Below are 24,829 nucleotides of genomic sequence, written 5' to 3'. Positions count from 1 at the left end.
CATATTATTTGATTTCTATAGTCATGTTTACAAGAGACCAATCCCAAAAAACGCGTCCTTTACAGTCATTCCAACACACATTTAGGTTTGTAATGAGTCATTGGTTTCTACAACTAAAGAAAGTCCTCTAAAGAAACTGTGACCATTTCATAATGTTAACAGCCTGTTTAATGTGTTGTATGTTTGCTTTTTATGAGAAGTTCTTGTGTGTAAAAGCTGCTATGAGTCATATAACACACGTCTTGACAAACATCGAACCTATAGCAGGGAGCTGAGAGCCTCAGGTGGATACCTCAGAGGTCACTGCTAATGAGGCAACAATTCCAATTATCCTGGTGTTGATTGAGTCGAGCAGATCAGTCACTTATTTATCTTCTATAATTAGACGAAGAGTATCTGGCTCCAGGTCTGGGTGGGCTGGTCTGGGTGTTTATTCAGAGAGAAGATGACCCACAGTGCAACAGGAATGACCTCCTGCATTAATGAAGGGTAACGATGGTGGTCCCAGAGCTGACCCCCATCACCTGGACTGGTCTGGAGCTCTGTAAGAGCACCACACACACACACACACACACACACACACACTACAGATTCTACCAATGTGACATTCCTCCAGCTGATTACTGGAGGCCCCAATCAGGACGTTTACATGACACTAGAAAAAAACAAATTATTGTCTTAATGTGACTATAACTGGACAACTGAAGAACATGTAAACGTGTTAGTCCGACTGATATCAGAGTTCTCCAGCTCTGATCAGGACGCCCAGATAATGAGATTAGAAAAGGATTTACACCGGCATGACAAGACAACACAGGCTCCGCCCCCCACGCTGGAGTATGACCCGGAACAACAACAACCAAGAAACATTCACAGTCACATTACCCGGTCGCATTAGCCAGTTGAATTGCCCGGTCGCATTAGCCGGTCGCATTAGCCGGTCACATTAGCCAGTTGAATTGCCCAGTCGCATTAGCCAGTCGCACATTAGCTAGTCGATTTAGCCGGTCAATTTAGCCGGTTGAATTACCCGGTCACATTCGCCGGTCGCATTAACCGGTTGAAATACCTGGTTGCACATTAGCTGGTCGCATTGACCGGTCGCATTGACCGGTCACATTAGCCGGTCGATTTAGCCGGTTTAATTACCCAGTCGCATTGGCCGGTTGCACATTAGCCGGTCACATTAGCCGGTCAGTAGTGGCGGCACAAAGTGTCTAACTGAGGTGAACAGGAAGGCGCCATATTAACCCTGAAACAGCGCCTGTCTCCACCCAGTGGTGAGGAGGCGGACACGTTCTGTCAGTTATCAGATTTTATCAGCTGCATTTAAACTGGAACAAGGACAGAAGTCTATTAGACGCTAGTATCGATTTTAAGCGTAGCTCGATTAAACTGAGCATGTAAACACTGAAGACGACTTTGTTCCCTGAAACTCTGAAGTGTTTTCTGCCTCGTACTCGTTGGTGGCAGGTGGCACCTGAAAATCAAGTCGTATGGTTGAATTGAAGTAATCTGAATCAAATCAAAACTAATTCCGGTGAATTGAATATTTGTCAGCATGTGTGTTTGTTCCAGTAAATCTTTTTATTCCATTCACCCATGAAGATGCTCTCTGAAAGACCAATTTGGGTCAGACAAAGACAAACATCAGCAGACACCTGAGGAGAGAAAGACTTATCAATATGACTGTTGTAAACAAGAACACCTTGTGTTTGTGTCTCTCTGTCTGTCTCTGTATCAGCAGTGAATCAGTGGAGTGTTAGGACATCGTTTAAGCTCTCGCACAGCATCAATACTGCCTCTATTGATTTTTTCAAACAGTTAATGGAAGCCTTTAGGGCAGGAAAGCTAATTAAAATCATATGCAGGTCAAGCTCATTTAAAGACTCCCCATTAGTTTATGTTTAGCTTAACCACGCTTGACTGGAAAATCCATCCATCGGGCATGGTAATTGACTGGTGTTTCTAATGGCTTTCCAATGCTCCTCAGTTCCTCTGGCACATTTCATGCTGCAGCTCTAATAACCCACATAGAGAATCATTAAAGACGCTCGCTGCGTGTCCTGTATCCTCAAAGTATCTGCCGATGCCTGCAGACACAGATGTGTTTCACACTTTACAAACCTTTAGAAGAGTGAAACACAATGCACGGCTCTATTCAAGTGTTTAACTATTGAGATGGAAGAACTCACATCTGACTGTTGGAGCCACATGACGTCGATGCTTCATTGTCAAGAGTCTCCAGTGATTGTTTCTATAAATATGTCCACAGTAGGCTGTTACAGTTGTCCCTAAAGTCATGTTTACATATTATATATAAGAAACACATTCAGAAACACATTCAGAAACACATTTAGACCATTATTAGAGACATGGAGTCATGGAAAACATGATTACACTGTTGTTTCCTTCAATTTCCTCCTCATTTAGTGCCTGCTACAACTAAATATATAATAAAAATAGCTGATAAGAGTTTAATGTAAGAGCTGAACATTTAACATGTTTTATTCATAATAACCAACATCATGATCAATAAAACCATGTTAAATGTCTAGATATAACCCCTTAATTAAACTCTTATCAGATATTTTTGTTGTTATCATTATATTTGTCCAAACAAATTAATCTTTAGTTGAACCAGACATTAAAATGAATGACTGTATATTAAAAACCAGATAAATTAAATAATAAATTAACTCTTAAAACCAGATAAAGTAAAGCTGCCAGCAGTGATGAACTGGCCCGAGCAGAGTGACCTGATGATTATTTGGTTCTTACCAAGATAAAAAACCTTTATATTTAGAAGTGTTAGATAATTTATCTGGTTTTAAGAGTTAATTTATTATTTTAAGTGTTCAACATGCTTATTTCTAGATTTAATTATCTTAATTTAATAAATCTTGTCAAGGTAAATTATCTGTCCATGCAGCAGATTTACTGTTTGATCTGGATTTAGACCTTTTTACAGTGTGTGATACTGGAAGGTTCTTGGTGTAATGATGTTTCTGTCTTGACGTGAATCAGAGCTGCTGCAGGTCCAATGTGATATTTCTGCTTCTCCAACAAAAATCTTGTTTTTACACGCATCAGTTCGACACTATTTGTGTTTGTGCATCTTGTGTTCATTTGCTTCCTGCAAACCGTGTTCCTCTGTTGACTTCACCACTGGTGTGAGTGTGTGTAGTGAGTGTGTGTTGTGAGTGTGTGTTGTGTGTAGTGAGTGTGTGTAGTGAGTGTGTGTTGTGAGTGTGTGTTGTGTTGGGAGGCTGATCTGTATCTGAGTCAGAGGGAGATTGTGTTTAGTTGTGTGTTTATTGTTCCCTATCAGGGGCCGGTATGCTTACAGTATGCTAACAGTAAGCTAACAGTATGCTAACAGTAAGCTAACAGTGTGCTAACAGTATACTAACAGTATGCTAACAGTAAGCTAACAGTATGCTAACAGTATACTAACAGTATGCTAACAGTATGCTAACAGTAAGCTAACAGTATGCTAACAGTATGCTAACATTATGCCAACAGTAAGCTAACAGTATGCTAACAATATGCTAACAGCAGCTACCAGCCGTCTTGCTGTGTGTTAGTTTGATGTCTCCGCTGTGTGACTCTGTCCGCTAACCACCGCTAACCGCCACTAACCACCGCTAACCACCACTAACCACCGCTAACCGCCACGCCGCCACTAACCTCCACTAACCGCCACTCTGCCCAGCTGCTTCAGGAAGCCTCTCCATGCTGCAGCTTCATTAGACGGATCAGATCACATCAAACCCCTGAGATTAGTTTTCTCTGCCACTGAGGAGAGACGAGCTTTAGTGAAATGTGCATATGAGAGTTATTTGGAATAATAATAACACCTAATAAGATATCAGCAGCGGAGGATTACTATGTTTTTGAGAAAAATCTGGTTTATGATCTCCTCCAGCTGCTCCGTACTCTGTTTAAAGATTAGAAACAACATGAAGATCACCAAGTATTTTCTTCTTCTATCTATCAATAGTATCTGAATTATCTTGTTCTGAGTATAATTTACCTACTGACCATAGGTTTATGTGCTGATTTTAACAACATGTGTCTTTTTATAACTAAAACAAGTGAATAACCTCTTCACAGGGATTTATGTCTGGTGTAAAGACTTGTTTTTAGGATTGACATTGTGAGCTTTTTCATGCTTTTCAATCTATTCAACTGTTGAATATGGTGAGTTTTTACCTCAAATATTGGCTCCAGTTGAGAGTTTTAGTTGGATGTAGTTTAAATGTTATTTCAAAAGTATTTTCTACCACCAGTATCTACCCACAGATACTGCAATGAGAAAAAAAATGTGCTAGTTTCAAGTATTTCTGTCTTATTTTAATGTTACTACAGTCGGGCTTTTCAAGCCACAATTGCTCAAAATAAGAATATTTGTATTTATTTCAAGCTAACATTTTCCAGTTTCTAGATATTTTTACTTATTTAAAGAATTCTTACAAAGAAACATTTACTTACTGCACTGGCAGATAATTTGACTTGTTTCCAACATGTATTTGCTTAATTCTAGTTATTTATTTCTTATTTTTTGTCATTTGTTGGTGTTTGCAGTGAACATACGACTCCAACATCCACATGTTTATACCTCCACACTCACTCTGCCCTTTGAGCTGCTGATTATGCAAATATTATTAGTCGTCTTCACTCACGCATGTTATTATGTTGTTCTATTTTTGCTAACATTTCAGACAACCTACCACATTTTAAATGGCTATTAGTTTGGTGATTATTAAGGAGAAGCCAAGCATTAAAAAGCATTTAATATGTTGGAGCTGTAACCTTCAGCTCCGTTTCACCGTCACCACGTTCTGATGCAGCTGAAACCATTGACTGGTGCTTGATTAGCTGCATGTTTTAGTCATTCAGAACCACATCATGAGTCATTTCCATCATTTGTATTTTAAACAGAATTTACATTCAGACGGATAGAAGAAAAACATGATGTTTAAACATTAAAGCATGTGAACATGTTTAGGAGAAGCCCAAAATACCAGAATGAACACTGATAAAAAGGTGTTTAAAAACCAGATCAAACAGTAAATCTGAGGGAAATGATCTTGCTGCATGGGCAGATAATTTAAATTGACAAGATTTATTAAATTAAGATTATTAAATCTAGAAATAAGCATGTTGAACACTTAAAATAAGAAATTAACTCTAAAAACCAGATAAATGAAAGCTGCCAGCAGTGATGAACTGGCCATTGATCTGGTTTTAAGAGTTAATTTCTTATTTTAAGTGTTCAACATGCTTATTTCTAGATTCAATAATCTGAATTTAAGAAATCTCATTTGTGTGTGTAACGAAAATCACGCAAAGTTACCTGTGTGTGTGTGTGTGTGTGTGTGTGTGTGTGTGTGTGTGTGTGTTTGTCTTCATATAGTTGTGAGCACCAACCCATGGCAGAATACCAACATTGTGAGGACATTTGTAGTTGTGAGGACATTTTTTCCAGTCCTCACAAAGAAAATGCTAGGATAGCCTCTAAAGGCCTTAATTAATCATCTGTATGAATTTCAGGGAAGGTCCTAACAGAGATGGTAAACCCTGAAATGTTTGTGTTGGGCTAGGGGAAGTGGTGGTCCTCACAACTACACAAAGACGTGTGTGTGTGTGTGTGTGTGTGTGAATGCCTCGTGGCCCTCTATACTGTAGTTCTACTGTAAATAATAATTACAGTGAGTGACTTGTTAATTACTGCCATAATTTACTGTTAAAATCACAGTAAATTCTTTACAGGGTACCATTCCTTTTAAAAGAGAAAGTCCAAACTCTTGAGCTGGTTGAGCTTTTTGAGCTATTGTCCCTTAATGTGGTGATAGTGAACGTCCCAGTGAGGAGCAGGAGATGAGGAGATGAGGAGATGAGGAGATGAGGAGATGAGGAGATGAGGAGATGAGGAGGACAGATAGAGGATCATGTCTGAGGCTCTGAGAGATAAAACCAGCAGAGTAAAGAGACAGAAGGAGGCAGCTGGTGAGTGATAGAAAGTGAACACCTCTGTCCTTCATCCTCTATCAGCTGATAGCAGCAGCAGCTCTCTGCTAACAAGCTCTGAGTCCTGCTGCCTGATACCTGCAGCCACGACCTTTAACCCCTAGATCCTCCTCCACTAACCCCCAAAACCTGAACCCTGTCTGACCTGATCCCTGCAACTCCCTCAACTCTACGGAGTCTGACTCCTTCCATCCTGCCTGTATTCACCTTAAAACATGTTTAAATACCATGTTGGTATATTTTTCACCTATATGACCTGATAATAATAATAATAGATTTTTTATTCTGACTTACTGGATCAACATTTAGAACCAAAAAGAAACAAAGAAAAACCAACATAAATGTGATCTTGTGATTGTGTGTGATCCTGTCATCAACTCTGGTTTTTATTCTAGTGGGACTTGATTGACTTTAGCCGAACAATTTTGATCATTTTTGTGTCTTTGTAAGTCATATTGTGTATGTTTGTGTCTTTTTTGTGTCTTCTTTAGTCATTTTTATATCTTTTTTTTGGTCATTTTGTGTCTTTTTTAGTTATTTTGTGTCTTTTTTGGTCATTTTGTGTCTTTTTTAGTCTTTTAGTCCAACATAAAATGTGATTTTGAATCTTTTTTTTTTACTTTCTAAACACTATCATGCTCAATAAAGAACGTTAAATGTGTCAAATGTGGCCAAAGGTGTCAAATCTACCATATAAGAGGGTTCCATCCAGTTCTATCATTTGATACTAAATCTATTTGAGCTTGTCTCCAGTTTTACTTGGTATATCATCATCAAACTGAAACTGGCCTCATGGAGTTTACAGCCAGAACTTTAGAGGTAAATGTACAGTAGGGCTCCACGCTGCTTTGTTTTATACTCTGATGGAGGCAACAAGTCTGATTATTGGGAGCTTTTGGAGACAACAGAGGGTTAACCCCAAGATTCTCCTCCACAAACCCTAAACCCTGAACCCTACACCCTAAACCCTAGACCCTAGACCCTAAACCCTGAACCCTTAACCCTGAACCCTAGACCCTAAACCCTGAACCCTGAACCCTATACCCTATACCCTATACCCTAAAGCCTAAACCCTGAACCCTAAAGCCTAGACCCTAGACCCTGAACCCTGAACCCTAAACCCTAAACCCTGAACCCTGAACCCTAAACTGTAAACCCTAGACCCTAGACCCTATACCCTAACCCTAAAGCCTAAACCCTGAACCCTAAAGCCTAGACCCTAGACCCTGAACCCTGAACCCTAAACCCTGAACCCTTAACCCTGAACCCTTAACCCTAGACCCTAGACCCTGAACCCTAAACCCTAGACCCTAGACCCTGAACCCTAAACCCTGAACCCTATACCCTATACCCTAAAGCCTAAACCCTGAACCCTAAACCCTAGACCCTAGACCCTGAACCCTAAACCCTGAACCCTATACCCTATACCCTAAAGCCTAAACCCTGAACCCTAAACCCTATACCCTAAACCCTAAACCCTGAACCCTAAACCCTAGACCCTGAACCCTAAACCCTGAACCCTAAACCCTAAACCCTAAACCCTAGACCCTAGACCCTGAACCCTGAACCCTATACCCTATACCCTAGACCCTAACCCGATGGTCCTGACCCCTGGAGATCCCTGACCACCAGCCTCAGATCAGCAGCTCCCCCAGACTCTCTGCTGCTCAGTAAATGAGTTAAAATAGTGTCGGTGGCGTATTTTGCTGTGAATCCTCCCGAGAGGAGCAGCTCCTCGTCTTCTCTCCAATAATGAGTCAGCTCCGTAACATTACATGATATAATACACAGTAATGGCTCTCAGGGCGCCTACAGCTGCTGACCTCTCCTGGGAGCGCAGTGCAATTATTTACCCAGCAGAGATTCATAGAGCAGAGATAATACAATCCAGTGTAGAGGAGAAGATTCCTCAACTTATTTTAATTAAAAGCAGATCATCTTCTGGGAGATTAAAGGGGAAAGCTGCGTGGATGTTTGTTTCCCAGCGACGTGAAGCGACTACTGCCCGTTTATAGATGTAATAATTGAGTGTCAGAGGGATGTGGTGATTATTGGTGACGTGGTGGACAGATATTAACCTGCTGCTGGTTTCTTGTTGCCTCTTTGTGTCCTGGCTGCTAACAGAAAGCCTCGTTCTGTATTCTGATCAGACCGACTGTTAGCTGAGGTCGACTGGTTCTCCAGAGATCAACCAGGTCTCACCTAGCAGCTACATGTAGCACATATATATCAGAACATATATATTAATATTGTTTTTTCTGCATAAACCTCTTAAACAACTTCCGCCCTGCTCAAACTACCAAACGTTCAATGGTTTTGAGGATTTTAACCCTTTAAATGCCAGTTTGATTGCACGATGTCACTGTTTTTCAAAGAAAAAAACAGAAAAAAAATTGAGTCATTTCCATATAATCAATAATTTTTGGCTGGTTTTTATCACAGTCTTGGATATGTCAAAGATTAAGAACACAATAGATTTTGGTGCATTCTTAGTTTTTGTGTCGTGTCAGATTTAAAATGTAAAAAACCCTTTTTGGCCACTAGATGGCAGACATGTCCACTTCTAAATAACGCTTTAAAAATATGAAATGTTTCAAAAGATGTCTAAAAGCTCATCTAACTGCTGTTTAAACATTCTAATTTCACACACAAATACACTTTTATAACATGTTCATTTTTGTTTTTTATTGTTTTTGATATTGTCATTATAACTTGATGTTTTACATATGTGTTTTTTCTATTATCAGTTTATAACTTTCTAATAACTATGATATTTAGGTGGAGGCTTCAAATAAATCAGCCCATCTGGGTTTCTGCTTCTCCCTGAACTTTACACTAGTTGTTATCTTTGTCATTTTATATAATTCTAACTGTGCTAATAAAATAACCTAAACCAATAACCATGTTCCTTTCTTCCTGTGGCCCAGGTCCGTCTGTGGTCGGGGCTCTGAAGAAGGACTGGGCGTCTCCCAACAGCATCGCTCTCTCCTGGCAGCAGCCCGAACAATCAGCTCTACCAGTCCTCGACTACGAGATCAAATACTACGAGAAGGTAGTTATTATTCTACCTCTGTCTGTTATCATAGGACAGTCTGTAGAACCTTAAATATTAAGATAATAAAGATCAAATACTATGAGAAGGTACACTTATTATTCTACCTATGTCCTCATCCAGTCTATAATCCTACACTGTAAAAAAAATGTCTGTAGATTTTAGGGTGAAAAACTGTTAAACCATGACAGTAAAAGACGTAAAATGATAAATTAGTTAATTCAGTTTCAGTAACAAAGAAACACTGTAAATGTTTATATCAGACAAAACAGGATTTTTACATTTTAAAATAAATACATTACTCCAGTGTAAAATACTCTGGCACCGTGTTTGTAACAAAAATATATTGTAATATATATACAAGCATCACTGTAATTTTTGCATTTATTTTGTGTAAAAATCCTTTTTCTCACTGTTAAATGTACTAAACACCATATCTCTAACAGAAATATACTGTAATATTTAATGGTAAAATATTTAATTTATGCAGCATTTATAAAGTATTTTCTTGTCAATTATATGGCAGAACAGCGTTTCTTTTGATGGAAAAACTTTTTATTTATACGGTAAAATATGGAATAAAACGTCAATCTTAAACGTGAAATCAACAGTGTTAATATCATTTTACCGTAATATTAGAAAAACTTGCACCGTATTTATTACGGTAAAGTTCTGGCAACCACAGCTGCTGGTTTTTACCGTAAAAACAACAAGTTGTTTTTTTTTTACAGTGTATTTAGGAACCTCTGGGCCTCACAAAGCATTATTAAAGATTGACTGTGTTTCCAAACTGTAAAAAAATGTTGTAAAATCGCTTGTCACCGTAGTAGACACTTTTAATTACTGTAAATCAAAGAATAGCATAAAAACTTTAACTTTTACTGTCATTAACTGTAAAAATATAATATTTTCATGTAAAATTAATGGAGAAATACCATGATGTCACATGACACAATTACCCTAAAAATAACAGGAACATTCAGTCTAAATTACAGATATTTACATTTAAATTTACAGTAGAAAACCCACTCACTGTGTTTCTTACGGTGAAGTATTTTACAGTATTTTACTGTTAATTAAACAGATTAGTTTTTACACTAACTTTGCTCTGAGTGCTCATGTTTGTGTGACCAACAAAGTTGTTTTTTTCTCATTTTGAGATTACAGTGTGGTTATTATGTGTAATAAGAAGCAACAGGAAGAGACTCTGAGCTTCAGTAACAGTCGACCACATTAGCTCCTCTCATCTAATCATCTAATCAGTCAACAGAAGAAAAAAAAAAAACTATTCTGCAGTTTAAAGGCCCCGAGGCACAGATTGAGTCTATACTGCCCATAATATGATTATAAAACACTCTAAATATGCTTCCAAGGACAAATAAAAGCCCATTTTAAGCTGAATAGACAATTCATTGATGCTCTCTCTGCATAATTATCTGCACAACATTATTGTAAAACACAGTGAAATCTACATACTAATAACTGGTCATTCAATCAGATGTCTGTGTTTGTTTTCTAGATTGATTATCAGTTATCTCTCTGATTATTATCTTCCTGAGAACCTGCTCTCATATGGACATTTCATGTTAAGTTTTCTGGAGCTTCTACTTCATTCTGTTTAACTCTAACATGTTGTCCTCAGTAGTAAATACATCAATAGTCAGTCAATCAGTCATATTAGTCAGTAATCAATCAGTATAAATCAGATGGCAGCATGTTGGTAAAGTCAATCAGCAGCTGATCATCAGACAGAAGCTGATCAGATTTTATGGTTAAAACTTGTTTATTTGTGCTTAATAATGTTTGTAGTTTGATATTCTGTGTCTAGTTTGATTATTTTTAGCATTAGCAACAAGCTACGACTCATAATGCTAATCAGGAACATTTGAGATCAATAGACTTTAACTATCGTTCTTTCAAAAAGAGGCTGTAAATGTAAGGAAATAAAAAGTTTTATACACTGGTGAATTAATTGTGTTATACAGGAAAATTAACCCATTATTTTTTTTAAACTACTTCAATACAATACAACAATACAACAAATCTTTATTATCCACCATGGTGGACATTAAAAACATAAAAACATACAGCAGTTGAGAATGCAGTTAAAACATAGAATAAGAAAAGAAAAAGACAATTATTATACAGTTATATAATTCCTGTTCAAAGACGATGTTAGTTTCTTAGTTTTAGTGTTTATCAGGTCCAACTGATCCAGAACATCCAGGAGAAACTAACAAACCAAACCAACTGCAGCTCTCAGGAGGATAAAGGGACAGAGAAACTCATTACTCTGTAAACTGAGGTAAATGTGTCAATAGAAACCTGTTTGTGTATTATTGTGACGACAGGAACATGAGCAGCTGAGCTACTCGTCGACTCGGACCAGAGCTCCCAGTGTGATCATCTCCAGTCTGAAACCAGCCACTTGGTACGTCTTCTCGGTCAGAACCAGAACACCAGCCGGCTACAGCTCCTACAGCCCCAAGTACGAGTACCGGACCACCGGAGACTGTGAGTACTGGGACCCTCCACCTGGACCTGGTGCTGGTGCTGGTACTGGTGCTGGTACTGGTACTGGTACTGGTACTGGCACTGGTGCTGGTACTGGTACTGGTACTGGACCTGCTACTGGTACTGGTTCACCACATCTGTCTCTGTCTCTGTCTCTGTCTTTAAGTCTGTATTCTTACATTACAACAACGTCTGAACTCAATAAAACACTAACTGTTCATAAGGTACCACACCATCCATCACATACACACTGAACACTGATATTCACTGGAAACTATTAGAATATTATTGTTAAATGGAACCTTGTAGCCACTTTAAACCTCCTAAAGATAGGAAGGCTAAATAGACTTCAGATGAGATGAGTCAGGGTGGAAATTGTGGAAACACAATGGGGCGGAGCTCCACTAAAAGGGGCGAAAATTAACCAAATAACCGAAACTAGAATTCAAAAAACATTTCTGTTAACTGAACTGTATGTTGTGGCCTCCTACAGTAAATATTTCATATCGGTTGCATTCAGAAACCCTGAACCCCTGAAAAAGCTGAGGATATCAGTTATAATAACAGCTGAAGAGTCAAAAACACTGAACGAGGACTGAGACATTCAGCCTGATGTCAGCTGGATTCTGATTCAGAGGTTTATTTTGAAGCGCTGGTTTTACTGGTTTTATTGGTTTTACTGCGTCCACTCGTAGAACACAAAGGGCCAGCTGCCCTTTTCTGTTGCCTCAGGTATTGTTGAGGTGATTTGGCTCCACAGTGATCCTCTGCAGAGCTTTATCTGGGATCAGACGGAGCCGGTCTTTGTTCAGCCGTTATCTGAGAGACAGACGGGGCCAGACCTGTCGCTCTCTCCCTGTCTGTCTGTCTGTCAGGCTGCTGGAAAGGTCTAAAACCAGATCAAACAGTGAATCTGAGGGAAATGATCTTGCTGCATGGACAGATAATTTACCTTGACAAGATTTATTAAATTCAGATTATTAAATCTAGAAATAAGCATGTTGAACGCTTAAAATAATAAATGAACTCTTAAAACCAGATAAAGTAAAGCTGCCAGCAGTGATGAACTGGCCCGAGCAGAGTGACCTGATGATTATTTGGTTCTTACCAAGATAAAAAAAACTTTAGATTTAGAAGTGTTAGATCATTTATCTGGTTTTAAGAGTTAATTTATTATTTTAAGTGTTCAACATGCTTATTTCTAGATTTAATAATCTTAATTTAATAAATCTTGTCAAGGTAAATTATCTGTCCATGCAGCAGATCATTCCCCTCAGATTTACTGTTTGATCTGGTTTTAGACCTTTTTATCAGTGCAGTCTGTCTGTCCTCCTGTCAGTCACTGTCTCCTCTTCCTCCGTCCGTCTGTCACTTCCTGTCTCTCTCTCTCTGTTTGTCTTTTTCCTCTCTGCTGTCATTCCTCTCCTCCATTCTCCATCCTGTCCTCTGGTGCCCTCACACAGCTTATAACCGGTAAAGTTTGAGCCCCGAGCGTCCGTCCACCCTGTTGAAGTGTCGTTGAGCAACTCAGAGGCTCTTTAGCTCTCTGCTGCTGTTTTCTGGTCTGACCGTCCAGCGGGGGGCAAGGCAATGCCCAGACAGAAGTTCTGTTTCTTCTCCAGGGATCGATACGTTGTCACAAAACCCCAAAAAACAACAATCTCTGATTCATGAACTGACACTGAAAAACCCAGAGAACAGTCAAAGCACACACACACACACACACACACACACACACACACACAGCTCATCAGCAGCATCAGTCCTCTTCGTTAGTGATGTGGATTGTGTGAAGTTGACGTCTGGGAGAATTGTCTGGTGTGATCTGGCCACCGCCAGGTTCCCTCCCCCTCCCTCTGAGGGCTCTAATTACTTTTATCAGGCCAAACACACACACACACACACACACACACACACACACACACACACACACACAGTCCTGACACACTGAAAGCTCGTAACGCAGCAGCCACACACACACTTACTGTATGAAGCCAGTTTCAGTCTCCGGCTGGCGAGCACGCCGCTGATCTCCAATTCATATTCATTAAGCGTGAAATATTATAGAAATAAGTTTGGTAATAGCAATCATCTTTCAATTATCTCGGATTCGTTAGTGACAAGACACAGAAAAGGGAAAATCATGAATATCAAATGGGACCAATTTAACCAAATGATCATGGACTAAATCACAATTTCATGAATGAATAATATTAATTAAGCAGCAGCAGCGTATGAATCACTGCAGGACGGAGCTGACGGAGGTTTTTAGCATCACAAAGAGCTGATCAGACTCTCTGACACCACCACTACTGCAGACCGACACTTCTCATTATGTTCTATGGAAACGTTTCCTCCCACTTTATCCTTCAGCCTCCCAACTAATCTCCTTCTTTTCTCTCCTCACTGCCTTCATCATCATCTTCATCCTCCTCTCTACCTTCATCTCCTCATGCTCTCTTCCTGTTCCTCATCCTCCTCCTTCCTCCTCCTCTCCTCTTCCTCATTCTTCATCTCATCCTCCTCCTCTCCTCTTCCTCATTCTTCATCTCTTCCTCCAGCCTCAGACATAGTTTCAGACCAGGGTCAGGTGTTGGTGATCGTCACGGCGGCGGTCGGCGGCTTCACCCTCCTCGTCATCCTCACCCTCTTCCTCCTCATCACTGGACGGTAAGAGCTCTTCACTCTTCGTTATAATATATGCAAACAGAGAGATGATTCAGTGTGTTTCTACTTTACTTTATTATTATATATATATTATATTATTATTTTTTTGGTTTTCATTTCAAATCAAATCAAATATATTTGGGCGGCATAGCTAACCTATTGTTCATTTTCTGATAAAAGCACCAAATTTGGTCCATATGTAGCTTAATATATTTGGTAAATGACTTGATATTGGGCCATCGCATATTCACAATCTGCTGACCATGGCGGCCATTTTGGAAAATTAATTACTTTTAAAATCATCTGTACCACATTTGTTCTAGCATCAGTTTTTACTGATTCATGGCACAATATAATAACATTATAATATAATGAGATGACCAAATACTTGGTAAAAGTCTGTAAAAGTGTGAGTGAGTATTTCATTTGGTTCTCAGGGTTCTAGGATCTAGATTATGTCCATTATTGCACCTGGGCCCAATGGGAAAGGAACGTTGAACCAACTGCTGGTAGCCATTAAAAAAATGGCTGCCACGGCAACCAGGGTCTGAATTTGTGATGGTCAAATATCCAGTTTTGTTCCCAATATAATTATCAATGCATCTGCCAAATTTGGTGCTTTTATCAAAAAATGAATGATTGTTATGATGTATAATCTCTTTGTATTGTGTTATCTATTTATTGCTTGTGCAGCACTTTGGAAACCTTGTGTTTGCTAAAATCGTGTTATATAAATAAAGTGGATTGGATTGTATTGGATTATACCTAATGTTGGTGTGTCAGGTCTCTTGATTTCCTGTTATTGTTCCAAATGGTGCAGTGGGATTTCCTAACTCAGAGCTGCTCTGATCTTAATCCAGCAGGAGTTTCCTGTAAAGAGACTGAGACTGTTGGTCAGATTTATGTGTGTTTGTCAAACCATATGTGATGCATTTTTAAACTGCTATATGTCTGATATTTTAATACATCTTCAGATTAATTCACAACAGTAGACGAGGTAGAAAGTGTGTCTTGCACATATTAATTGTGTTGCACATATAAACACTAAAATGAGCCGTTAGTAGGATTTAGTGGCTAAGAGCAGTGAGGTCTGAAGACCCCTAATGTCACCACTTCCTGTCCAAGCATGTCGGGGAACCTATGAGAACCTATGAGAACCTATGGGAACCTATGAGAACCTATGGGAGCCTATGAGAACCTATGGGGGCCTTCAGGTAATGCCAGAACACAAAGGGCCCTCTCTAGAGCCTCTGTTTGGTTTGTCCTTTCTGGGCTACTGTAGAAACATGTTGTTGAAGAGGATCTGCTCACATGAACCTCCTGTTCTGGGTCAGAGCCGCCCTGCATGGCTGTGATTGGCCAGAAGTTCATGCACACACAAGGTTCCTGATGTGTTCAGGTACAGATCCATTGTCCTTTACACTAATCAGCCAAAATTACTCTAACTAACTATTTATTGGTCCAAATGTCACTGAAATGTCCCTAAATGTACTTAAATGTACTTCTAGTCTGAACAACCCTGTAAACTAGCTGCTGCTGCTGCAGTTAGAAGGTTTTACTTTGTTTTTTTAACATCTGTCCATGTGCCAGCATCCACACAGTCATATTTTTGTTAATAGAATTCATTTGCAAACATGGTTTTCTTGCCAGCTCGTGTCAAAATGTGTGATTTGAAAAAAGGCGACGTGGTTAATGCAACAGCTTGATGTTCCTTTCTGCTCTGCTGTATCAGCTCCACGTCCCTCAGCTTACAGATGTTCATGAGGAAGAACACACTCTGCTTTACATTTAGCCTCTTCAGTTTCCTTTGAGACTTTCTCTGCCTCTAATGTGTTCACGGGTCTCACAGCTGGATGTGTGTGTGACTTCATACAGATGTTGAGGACATAAACGTGTTAGTGTGAAAGTGTTTAGTGAGATTAGTGCGTAGTAACTCAAAATAATTCTCCTTTTCAACCCTAAAGCCAAATCAGAATCACCTTTAGTACAGCCTAGATTATTACACAATCTAATAATGGTTATGGTTATTATATACAATTACATTACTTATAGCCCATCTCGCTCCAACAATAGATCTATAATAGAATAGATCTATGAAGGAGGAGGAAGTAGAAACACACACAGAAATATTCAGAGACGCAATAAAAGGCAGACCAGGATTCTGTTGTTGTGTAAAAAAAAAAAAAACTTGCTGTTTTTACAGTAAAAAAAACCTATTTAAAAAATGGCTGCCACGGCAACCGGGGTAAAAAACCAGCAGCTGTGGTTGCCAGAAATTTACCGTAATAAATACAGTAGAACTTTTTTAAAATACCACAATAAAATTATATTATCACTGTTGATTTCAGATTTCAGATTTCCGTTTTATTCCATATTTTACTGTACAAATAAAAAGTTTTTCCATCAAAAGAAACGCTGTTCTGCCATATAATTGACAAGAAAATACTTTATAAATTCTGCATAAATTAAAGATTTTACCATTAAATGTTACAGTATATTTCTGTTAAAGATATGGTGTTTAGTACATTTAACAGTGAGAGGTCAGCAGGAGTGATTCTAGATGAATCTGATTGTTCTATTGTCATCGGGGACTATTTGCTATTTGTTAGAAACTCTGTAACATATTACAAGCACAAAGACATCAAGTCCAAACTGTTAATAGCTTTATCAGCTTTATTTGAGCTTTATCGGGTTTCAAGAAGCAGATGTGATCATTCTGTTGTATGTGTGATTCTTAACAGGTTGAGGGATTTATTATTATTATTACAAGTCACTAACTTAATGAAGCAATAAGAAGGGCATTCAGAACTGGAGGTTGTGGTATTATTGTGCATGCTAGCTCCCTGTTAGCTCCCTGCTAGCTCCCTGTTAGCTTCCTGCTAGCTCCCTGTTAGCTCCCTGTTAGCTCCCTGCTAGCTCCCTGCTAGCTCCCTGCTCCCTCCCCTGTTAGCTCCCTGTGACACTAATGGAGCTGAGCCATCGCTAACGTTATCAGCTCTGAGCTTCTCTGACTATGACAAGTGAAAAGCTCCATAGCTCAAAGTCAGCTGGCAGGCTCGTTAGCTCATTAGCTCGGTTGCTAATGGGTCAATTAGTTCAGACAGCTTAGTCAAAAGACATTTTAGTCCCACTGAGTCCTGTCTCATTCTCTTTTATGGAGCAGTTTATACTCCAACAGAGGACTGTTCAGTAACAGTTTGTAGTAGTTTGGGTTCTTTCCTCCATTGTTGACTCTGGATCAAACAGACTACTGCGACAGCTTTCACCACTTTTGGACTCAGAGTCTCAGATTCTGGTCAAGTTCTTCCCTCTTTCAGAGCCGGAAATCCAACTTCAGGGAGCGTCCAGTTCAGATTTACTGATGTAAGATGGAAGCTAAAGTAGAGAGTGTGCATCAGTTACTGTAAACCAGTCCAGAATGGTTTAGAGGAAAGAAAACCACCAGAGCTCTCAACGGGATGGAAACAACTTCAGTTCCATAGAAGCTTTCAGGCTGCTGACGGAAACATCTTTCTAAGAAGTATTGGCCTATTTCACAGTGTTAACCAAAGTAAAAATACTCTGTATCCATCCAATCCACTACAGAACTGAATGGGTTCTTCCTTGTTCTACACTAAACCTTCACACCAAGTTCATAAAGAAGAGCCCGTAGTTTTTCTCTCATCCTAAAGACAAACAAACAAATTGAACTAAAACATGAGGTCCTTGCATGGCGCAGTAATGAGAGAAGTTCTCCATCCTAACACATGGAAACTCATCCTCACATCCTCTGAAGAGATCTAACAAGCTAAACAAGAGAAAACACCTTTCGTTTACAGATCTCATCAACACTTTAATATCATGTAACACATTCAGATATCTGACATCATGAAGAATTCTGTTGAACTGGACACCAAGAACACATTTGGAGAAAATCCAAAGATGTTTTCCGTCTGAAAGCTTCTGTGGAACTGAAGTTGTTTCCGTCTCATTGAGAGTTCTGGTGGTCTTTTGTTTTTACACATCACCTTTATAAAATCAGTGGAGTTTCAGTTAGAGTGAGACAGAAATATTTGAATTAATAAAAACAGTATTTTTTACAGGTGGATTTGACCTGCAGCCAATGCTGTTTATATATATATATATATATATATATATATATTGTTCTGCCATTAGTATTTGTACACAGCATCATAAATTCTTTATAAGATCTCAGACAAGATGATTGAAATGCTTCTACTCTCATTGCAGAAAGATAGAGTCTCAGGTGATGAAGGTATCAGACATAAATTTGATAAACAAATCACAAAGTTGCATTTTCCATCCATTTGGGCCCTCAGTCTGTCTGGAGCCAGGATCCAGGATCCATTAGATCCAGGATCCATTAGATCCAGGATCCATTAGAGAAACTGCAGCGAGAAACACTTTATATTGGTGCTGTGTTGAACGGAGCTGGACTCACAGATCTGAGATCAGAGTTTATCAGACGGTTTCAGTCCTTTAGTGGATGTAGATGTCAAAGGAAGTTTAACTCCATCACATTAACCCTTTGATGCTCAACATATAAACACCTTTTAATGCTCAACATGGTCTAAAATGATTCATCCCTTCATGTTATTAATGCTGCTGTGTGTTTGAATATCTTTTTTTTTATTACAACAGATCATTATATCAATTTTTCCTTTCATACTTTATGAAGAAAAACAGTTTTTGTATTATTACATCAAGTTTCCACACATGGGTCTAAAATGACCTTGTGCATTAGAAGAGTAGTGATACAAAAAGTGATTCACTAAATGAACAATGTGAGTATTTGTGTAACTATGTTTGTCTTATTTTGAAGGTTTAACTTTAAAAGAGTTGTTAGAACACCAGATTACATTGGAAAATCACATATTTTAACATTTGACTTATTAGAGCCACCAAATAATAATTTACATTGGAAAAAAACACCAATTTAACAAACTATGATAGTTAATATTTGCGTCTTCTTTTAAATCGGTGACAACATATAAACACCTTCTAATGCACAACGTGGGTCAGAAATGACCTTGTGCATTAGAAGAGTAGTGAAAAAAAAGGGTTTTTATTCAAAAAAGTAAGAAATGAAAACAAAAAATGAGGACGTATGATGATCAAAAACAAGTTATTTGAGGAAAACCTGGAATACTGAATGATGGAATTAATTTATTGCAAAGATATAGAATATAAAAACTTTACTTTAGACTATGTTGTGCATCAAACGGTTAAAAAAGGCTGAAAGCACATTTATAGCAGAGTGTTTTTCTATGCTGATGATGTGATCTGAGTGTGTAGAGAGTCCTGGTTCAGTTACTAAAACTCTGAAGTCCTGGAGGCTTTCTGCTTCTCACACAACAAGGACTGTTGTTTCTTTAAGTGAATCAGATAAAAGCAGCAGAGTGTTTCTGACTCCATCAGCATGTGTCATGGCTGCCGGCCCTCTGCTGCCCTGTGTAGGAGGACTTTCACTCTCTTTCCCTTTTCAAAAAGCTCCAAATGTACTTGAGCTGTGTGATAAAGATGAGAGCTTTCAGTCACACAGCTCTCAGCGCTGGAAGGTTGTAGAACATGAGAGGATATAAGAGGAGTTTTAACAGCTGCAGCACTAAGAGCTGCTGCATTTACATCTCTGTTGGTATCTAGTGGAGCTAAATATGAAGAGTGAATACTTCTAGCAGAGCTGTCACACTCTTACTGTACGCTTCATCCTTGACTCGTCTCTCAGGCTTTTTATCTTTTATATCTTCATACTTTCTTTCATCTTTCCTTCTGTGCACACTGCAGAAACCAACTGACAAAAAATGAGAAATAAATCACTAGAATTAAGCAAATACTGGAAACAAGTCAAATTATCTGCCACTGCAGTAAGTAAATGTTTCTTTGTAAGAATTATTTAAGTAAAAATATATAGAAACTGGAAAAACAATGATGTCTGGAAATAAATCCAAAAATACTTATTTCCAGCAATTGTGGCTTGAAAAGCCCGACTGTAGTAACATTTAAATAAGCCAGAAATACTTGAAACTAGCACGTTTTTTTCCTCATTCCAGTATCTGTGGGTAGATACTGGTGGTAGAAAATGCTTTTGAAATATCATTTAAACTCCATGCAACTAAAACTCTCAACTGGAGCCAATATTTTAGGTAAAAACTCACCATATTCAACAGTTGAATAGATTGAAAAGCATGAAAAAGCTCACAATGTCAATCCTAAAAACAAGTCTTTACACAAGACTGAAATCCCTGTGAAGAGGTTATTCACTCACTAGTTACAAAATGACTTTTTTTAGGTTTTATTAACTTTACAAGAAAAAAAAGACACAAAATAAGCACATAAAGTTATGGTCAGCAGGTAAATTATACTCAAAACAAGATAATTAAGACAGTGATTCCCAACTGCTGTGTGTGCCGCGGAAGATTATCCACTTTCACCTGATTGGTTCTCCAACAAGGTTTTTCCACCAGAGCTGTTTTCTGGTGTGCTAGCCCGCTAGCGTTAGCCCGTAGCGTTAGCCTGCTAGCCTGTATCAATCACATTGCAGTTAAAAAAATCAAATAAATGAATGATACACGTTTTAGTTGTAGTTCTTCCTGTAAGTCGCTTTGGATAAAAGCTAAATGACTCAATGTAAATGTAAATGTAGTTGGTCTCTGTTGAGAAATGCATTGAAGAAACCTTTAAAATTAAATTATCTGACTCCAACAGTAAATCCTCTCACCTTTTTCTCTGTGCAGATGGTTTGATGGGGAATGATGAGCAGGAGACGTCACAGTTCTTAGTTTTTACATTTTATTACAATACGTCAAGAAATGTGCAGTTACAGAGTCTCTGGGTTCAAACATCTCGTCCCTGACATCACATTAATCTGGTCAGATCATGGAGGTTGGACCCCTTCTGTCCCTCCAACCCTTTTTTATAACCTCACAATGTTTTACTAATATGTAGGTAGAACTCTCCAGAAGGTGCGTCCCTCTCCAACCGTTGATTCTTCAGTTTTAATCAGGACACGTCATGTCACCAAGAAGAGAAGATAGTTACCTCCTCTCCTCAGCACATCATGTCCCTGACCTGTTACCAGAACATCCAACAACCTCCTGCCTTGTTAGGACTCAGAGATATTAGTGGAGACTCAGATGTTGGAATGTCCACATATAATATATATTTTTGTGATGATAGAATCTTACTAAGTTTAAGCAGATGAATGTATTTAGAGTAATCATAGTTGTAAACAATATTAGCGCCTGATCGTTGTATGGATGATATAACTGGCCTGACTGGGTGAGGAACCAAACAGCAGCAGAGAATAACTGACCTGAGACAGAACGGAGGTCTGGAGCTGAGATTAGCTTATCAACGTTTGACAGTTTTTGTCTGATTTCTGCCAACTAGTTCCATATTCAGAAACAAAGCAGCTTTTCCCTTTCTCCACAACCTTTCTATTCTGTAAAGACTAAGAAAAGAGACTCAGAGTGGTTAAAGATCTTCCTGTTTGTCTTTCTTCAATTCCTGCTAGAATATCAGCTTTGTGTTCTACTAAACAGAACCAGGTTTCACTCCCAGAAACTAAAGTCAGACGGGATTTTCATTATAAATACTTTTTGTGACATGTTTGTTTGGTGACTTTTCTCAAGTAAACTATGTGCCTTGGCTCTAAAAGGTTGTGAACCACAGAATGAAGACACGTTTGGTATATATTGTTATTATTATTATATTATTATTGGTAGATAGAAGAAGGAAACACTTGGTGAGCTTCATGTTGTTGTGGTGATGTCAGAGCAGCAGAGCAGAGGTTTGAATTATTCTGATGCTCTGATTACAGCTCTCAGCAGCTTGTTTCACTCAGGTGTGTGTGTGTGTGTGTGTGTGTGTGTTTGTGTGTGTGTGGGCCTGTTTCCAACATGAAAGCCAGTAGAAAGAGAGTGAGGAAGAGGAGGATGAAGGATGAAGGAGGACTGTAACAGGCTGATAAAGGCTGAAGCCTCCATGTCTCTAATGACCAGTTGACCCCGTCTCCAGAGTTCACCAGTAAATCCTCCTCCCAGTGTTCCCAGCAGCTTATCCGTCCGTCTATCAGTGTCCTCACACTCCACTTAGCCAGGGCCCAACCTGGCAACCTGCGGCTCCTCACCCTCCGACTCCTGCTCTAATCTGGCAACCCGGATTATGTTCAGGCTTCAAAGAGGAGGAGGAGGAGGAGGAGGAGGAGGAGGAGGAGGAGGAGGAGGAGGAGGAGAGGAGGAGGAGGAGGAAGAAGAGGAGGAAGAGGAGGAGGAGGAGGAGGAGGAAGAGGAGGAGGAGGCTCACATGTGATCACATGAATTTAGGATATGCTGCAAAAATAACAAATCCCCCATTGAACAAGACAATATTTAAATTCTGATGCCAAAAATGTGATTGACATCCCCTCAAACCCCTGGAAAGCCACTAATTAAGTATTTCCAACTTCCAATTTTAGGGGAAAACCCTGTTTTATTAAAAAAACTACAACTCCCTAGACCTTTCGTTTTGTAGTTCTTCCCTATTAGGGTTGTGAAAACCTTTTTCTACCCAATATATCGAATATCACACACTGTCTAATAAATAATTATACTGTATGTATATTATCTATGCTAAAAAAAAGACAACAATGTTTGTTTAATGAAGATATTTTAACTAAAACAGGAGAGCAGAGTCGGGGCCATTTACAGTGAAGCGCGATTCAATGAGATCGCACCTCATCCGGTAGATTACAAAATAAAACAGCGGATGAATCTGATCGTAAGTCGTCACTTTGTCAACATTAGTGTCTCCTCAGAGGATCAGGGAGATTTCAAAATAAAACCCAGCGGATCGTCTTCTTCTGGCGAGATCTTCGCCACAAAGTGATTATGTACATTCACTGAGTGAATATTTAGAAAATAAAACATATATTTCTCGCTAGAAATGTAATCAAAATCCATTTTGATGCATTTTTTTCACTAAAAATGAGAGAACTGTCCGCCATGTTTTTTGTTCTGACCGCCGGGACCTTGAAAGTCACGTGACTTGGAACAAACCAATAGGAACAAATATCCATGGAATAGCCACGGGATATGACTGTCATTAACTTGCATTGTAGCCAAATCCGTGTCAGTTTCACGGAAATTTGAGTGATTCCGTGGCTATTCCACGGATTTCTGTGAGACCAGGTTGGTCAAATCACACTTATATTGCTCAAGATTTTTTCTGTCTGAAATTGGTGAAAAAGGAGTGCATCAACTCTTTTTCAGCAAAGGTAAAAAACACTTCGACCAAGTGTAGTAACATGATTTTGTAGTTACGGAAATTTCTCTAATTCTGCAGTGTGCATTCAGCATTTTTAATGCAATTTTTGTGTTAACTGTTTATTATGTGTTTTTGTAATTTTTTTTAGTTTTTTGTGTGTTTTTATGTGTTTTTTGTAATTTTTTGTGTTCTTATGTGTGTTCAAAATGTTGATCCAGTAAGTCAAAATAAAAATAATAATCAGGTGATATCAAACAATGATACCAACACTTCATGGGAAAGATTTTTAACTGGTTTATAAACAGGAAAAACCAACATAACAGCCCCAGACTGGTTAAATGGTTGAGCGTCCTTGGATGCTGTGGGACTTCTATGAATTCTTTATTTCATCTAATAAATGAATAAATATGAAATAAAGGTATCAGCGAGTCCCTCGTGCTCCCAGTAATTAATTAAGTCCTCCACCGCAAAATAGGTTTAAACTCATCAGCCTGAATCAGAGAACCTTTCTTCTTCTTCATGTCTTTATTTTCCATCTCGCTGCTCTTCTCCAGGCAGAACGTTCTCCCTCAGAATAAACCCACTGAGCTCCGTTAGAACCATGCTGAAGCCTTGAAACTATAACTGTGGGAACATTAAAGCTCATGTGAATGAGAGAAAGTTCTTCCAGCAGGTGTTTGACTGAAGGCTGAAAGGTTTCAGGTGTCTCAGCATCAGTTTAATGTCTTTATTTATTTAATGAGACATGTTGATGAAGCTTCCAGCCTCATTTAGTTCATGTTTACTGCTACAAGTAGAAGGTCCCAGTCTTTAGTTATTGCTGTTTAGTTTGTAGGGAGAAATGTTCTAATGTCTAAACAAAACAAATTCACTCAACATTACAAGAAAGTTACACTGTAAAAAATGTCTGTAGTTTTTTCAGGGTGAAAAACTGCTAAACCATGACAGTAAAAGACGTAAAAAGATAAATGAGTTAATTCAGTTTCAGTAACAATGAAACACTGTAAATGTATATATCAGACAAAACTGTAATTAAAATGTTTTTTAAAATAAATTACTCCACTGTAAAATAATCTGGCACTGTGTTTGTAGCAACAATATACTGTAATATATATATATATATATATATATATATATATATATACAAGCATCACTCTCATTTGTGCATTTATCTTTTGTAAAAATACTTTTTCTCTCTGTTAAATGTACTTAACACCATATCTCTAACAGAAATATACTGTAATATTTAATGGTAAAATCTTTAATTTATGCAGCATTTATAAAGTGTTTTCTTGTCAATTATATGGCAGAACAGTGTTT

The 24,829-nt window shown here is 38.5% G+C and overlaps 1 protein-coding gene across 1 annotated transcript in view; it reads left to right on the top strand.

Moving 5' to 3' along the window:
• The window catches only part of LOC131978772 (ephrin type-A receptor 6-like), a 248,571-nt gene that overhangs the window by 196,431 nt on the left and 27,311 nt on the right, over positions 1 to 24,829 (top strand). The window contains exons 6-8 of the mRNA XM_059342527.1: positions 8,961 to 9,085; positions 11,437 to 11,599; positions 14,161 to 14,269. Coding sequence (XP_059198510.1) covers positions 8,961 to 9,085; positions 11,437 to 11,599; positions 14,161 to 14,269 — 397 coding nt within the window. The remainder of the gene's footprint in view (positions 1 to 8,960; positions 9,086 to 11,436; positions 11,600 to 14,160; positions 14,270 to 24,829) is intronic.

Source organism: Centropristis striata, chromosome 10 (genome assembly GCF_030273125.1).
Source record: "Centropristis striata isolate RG_2023a ecotype Rhode Island chromosome 10, C.striata_1.0, whole genome shotgun sequence".
Lineage (NCBI taxonomy): Eukaryota > Metazoa > Chordata > Actinopteri > Perciformes > Serranidae > Centropristis > Centropristis striata.
This window is presented reverse-complemented; position numbering and strand designations above follow the sequence as displayed.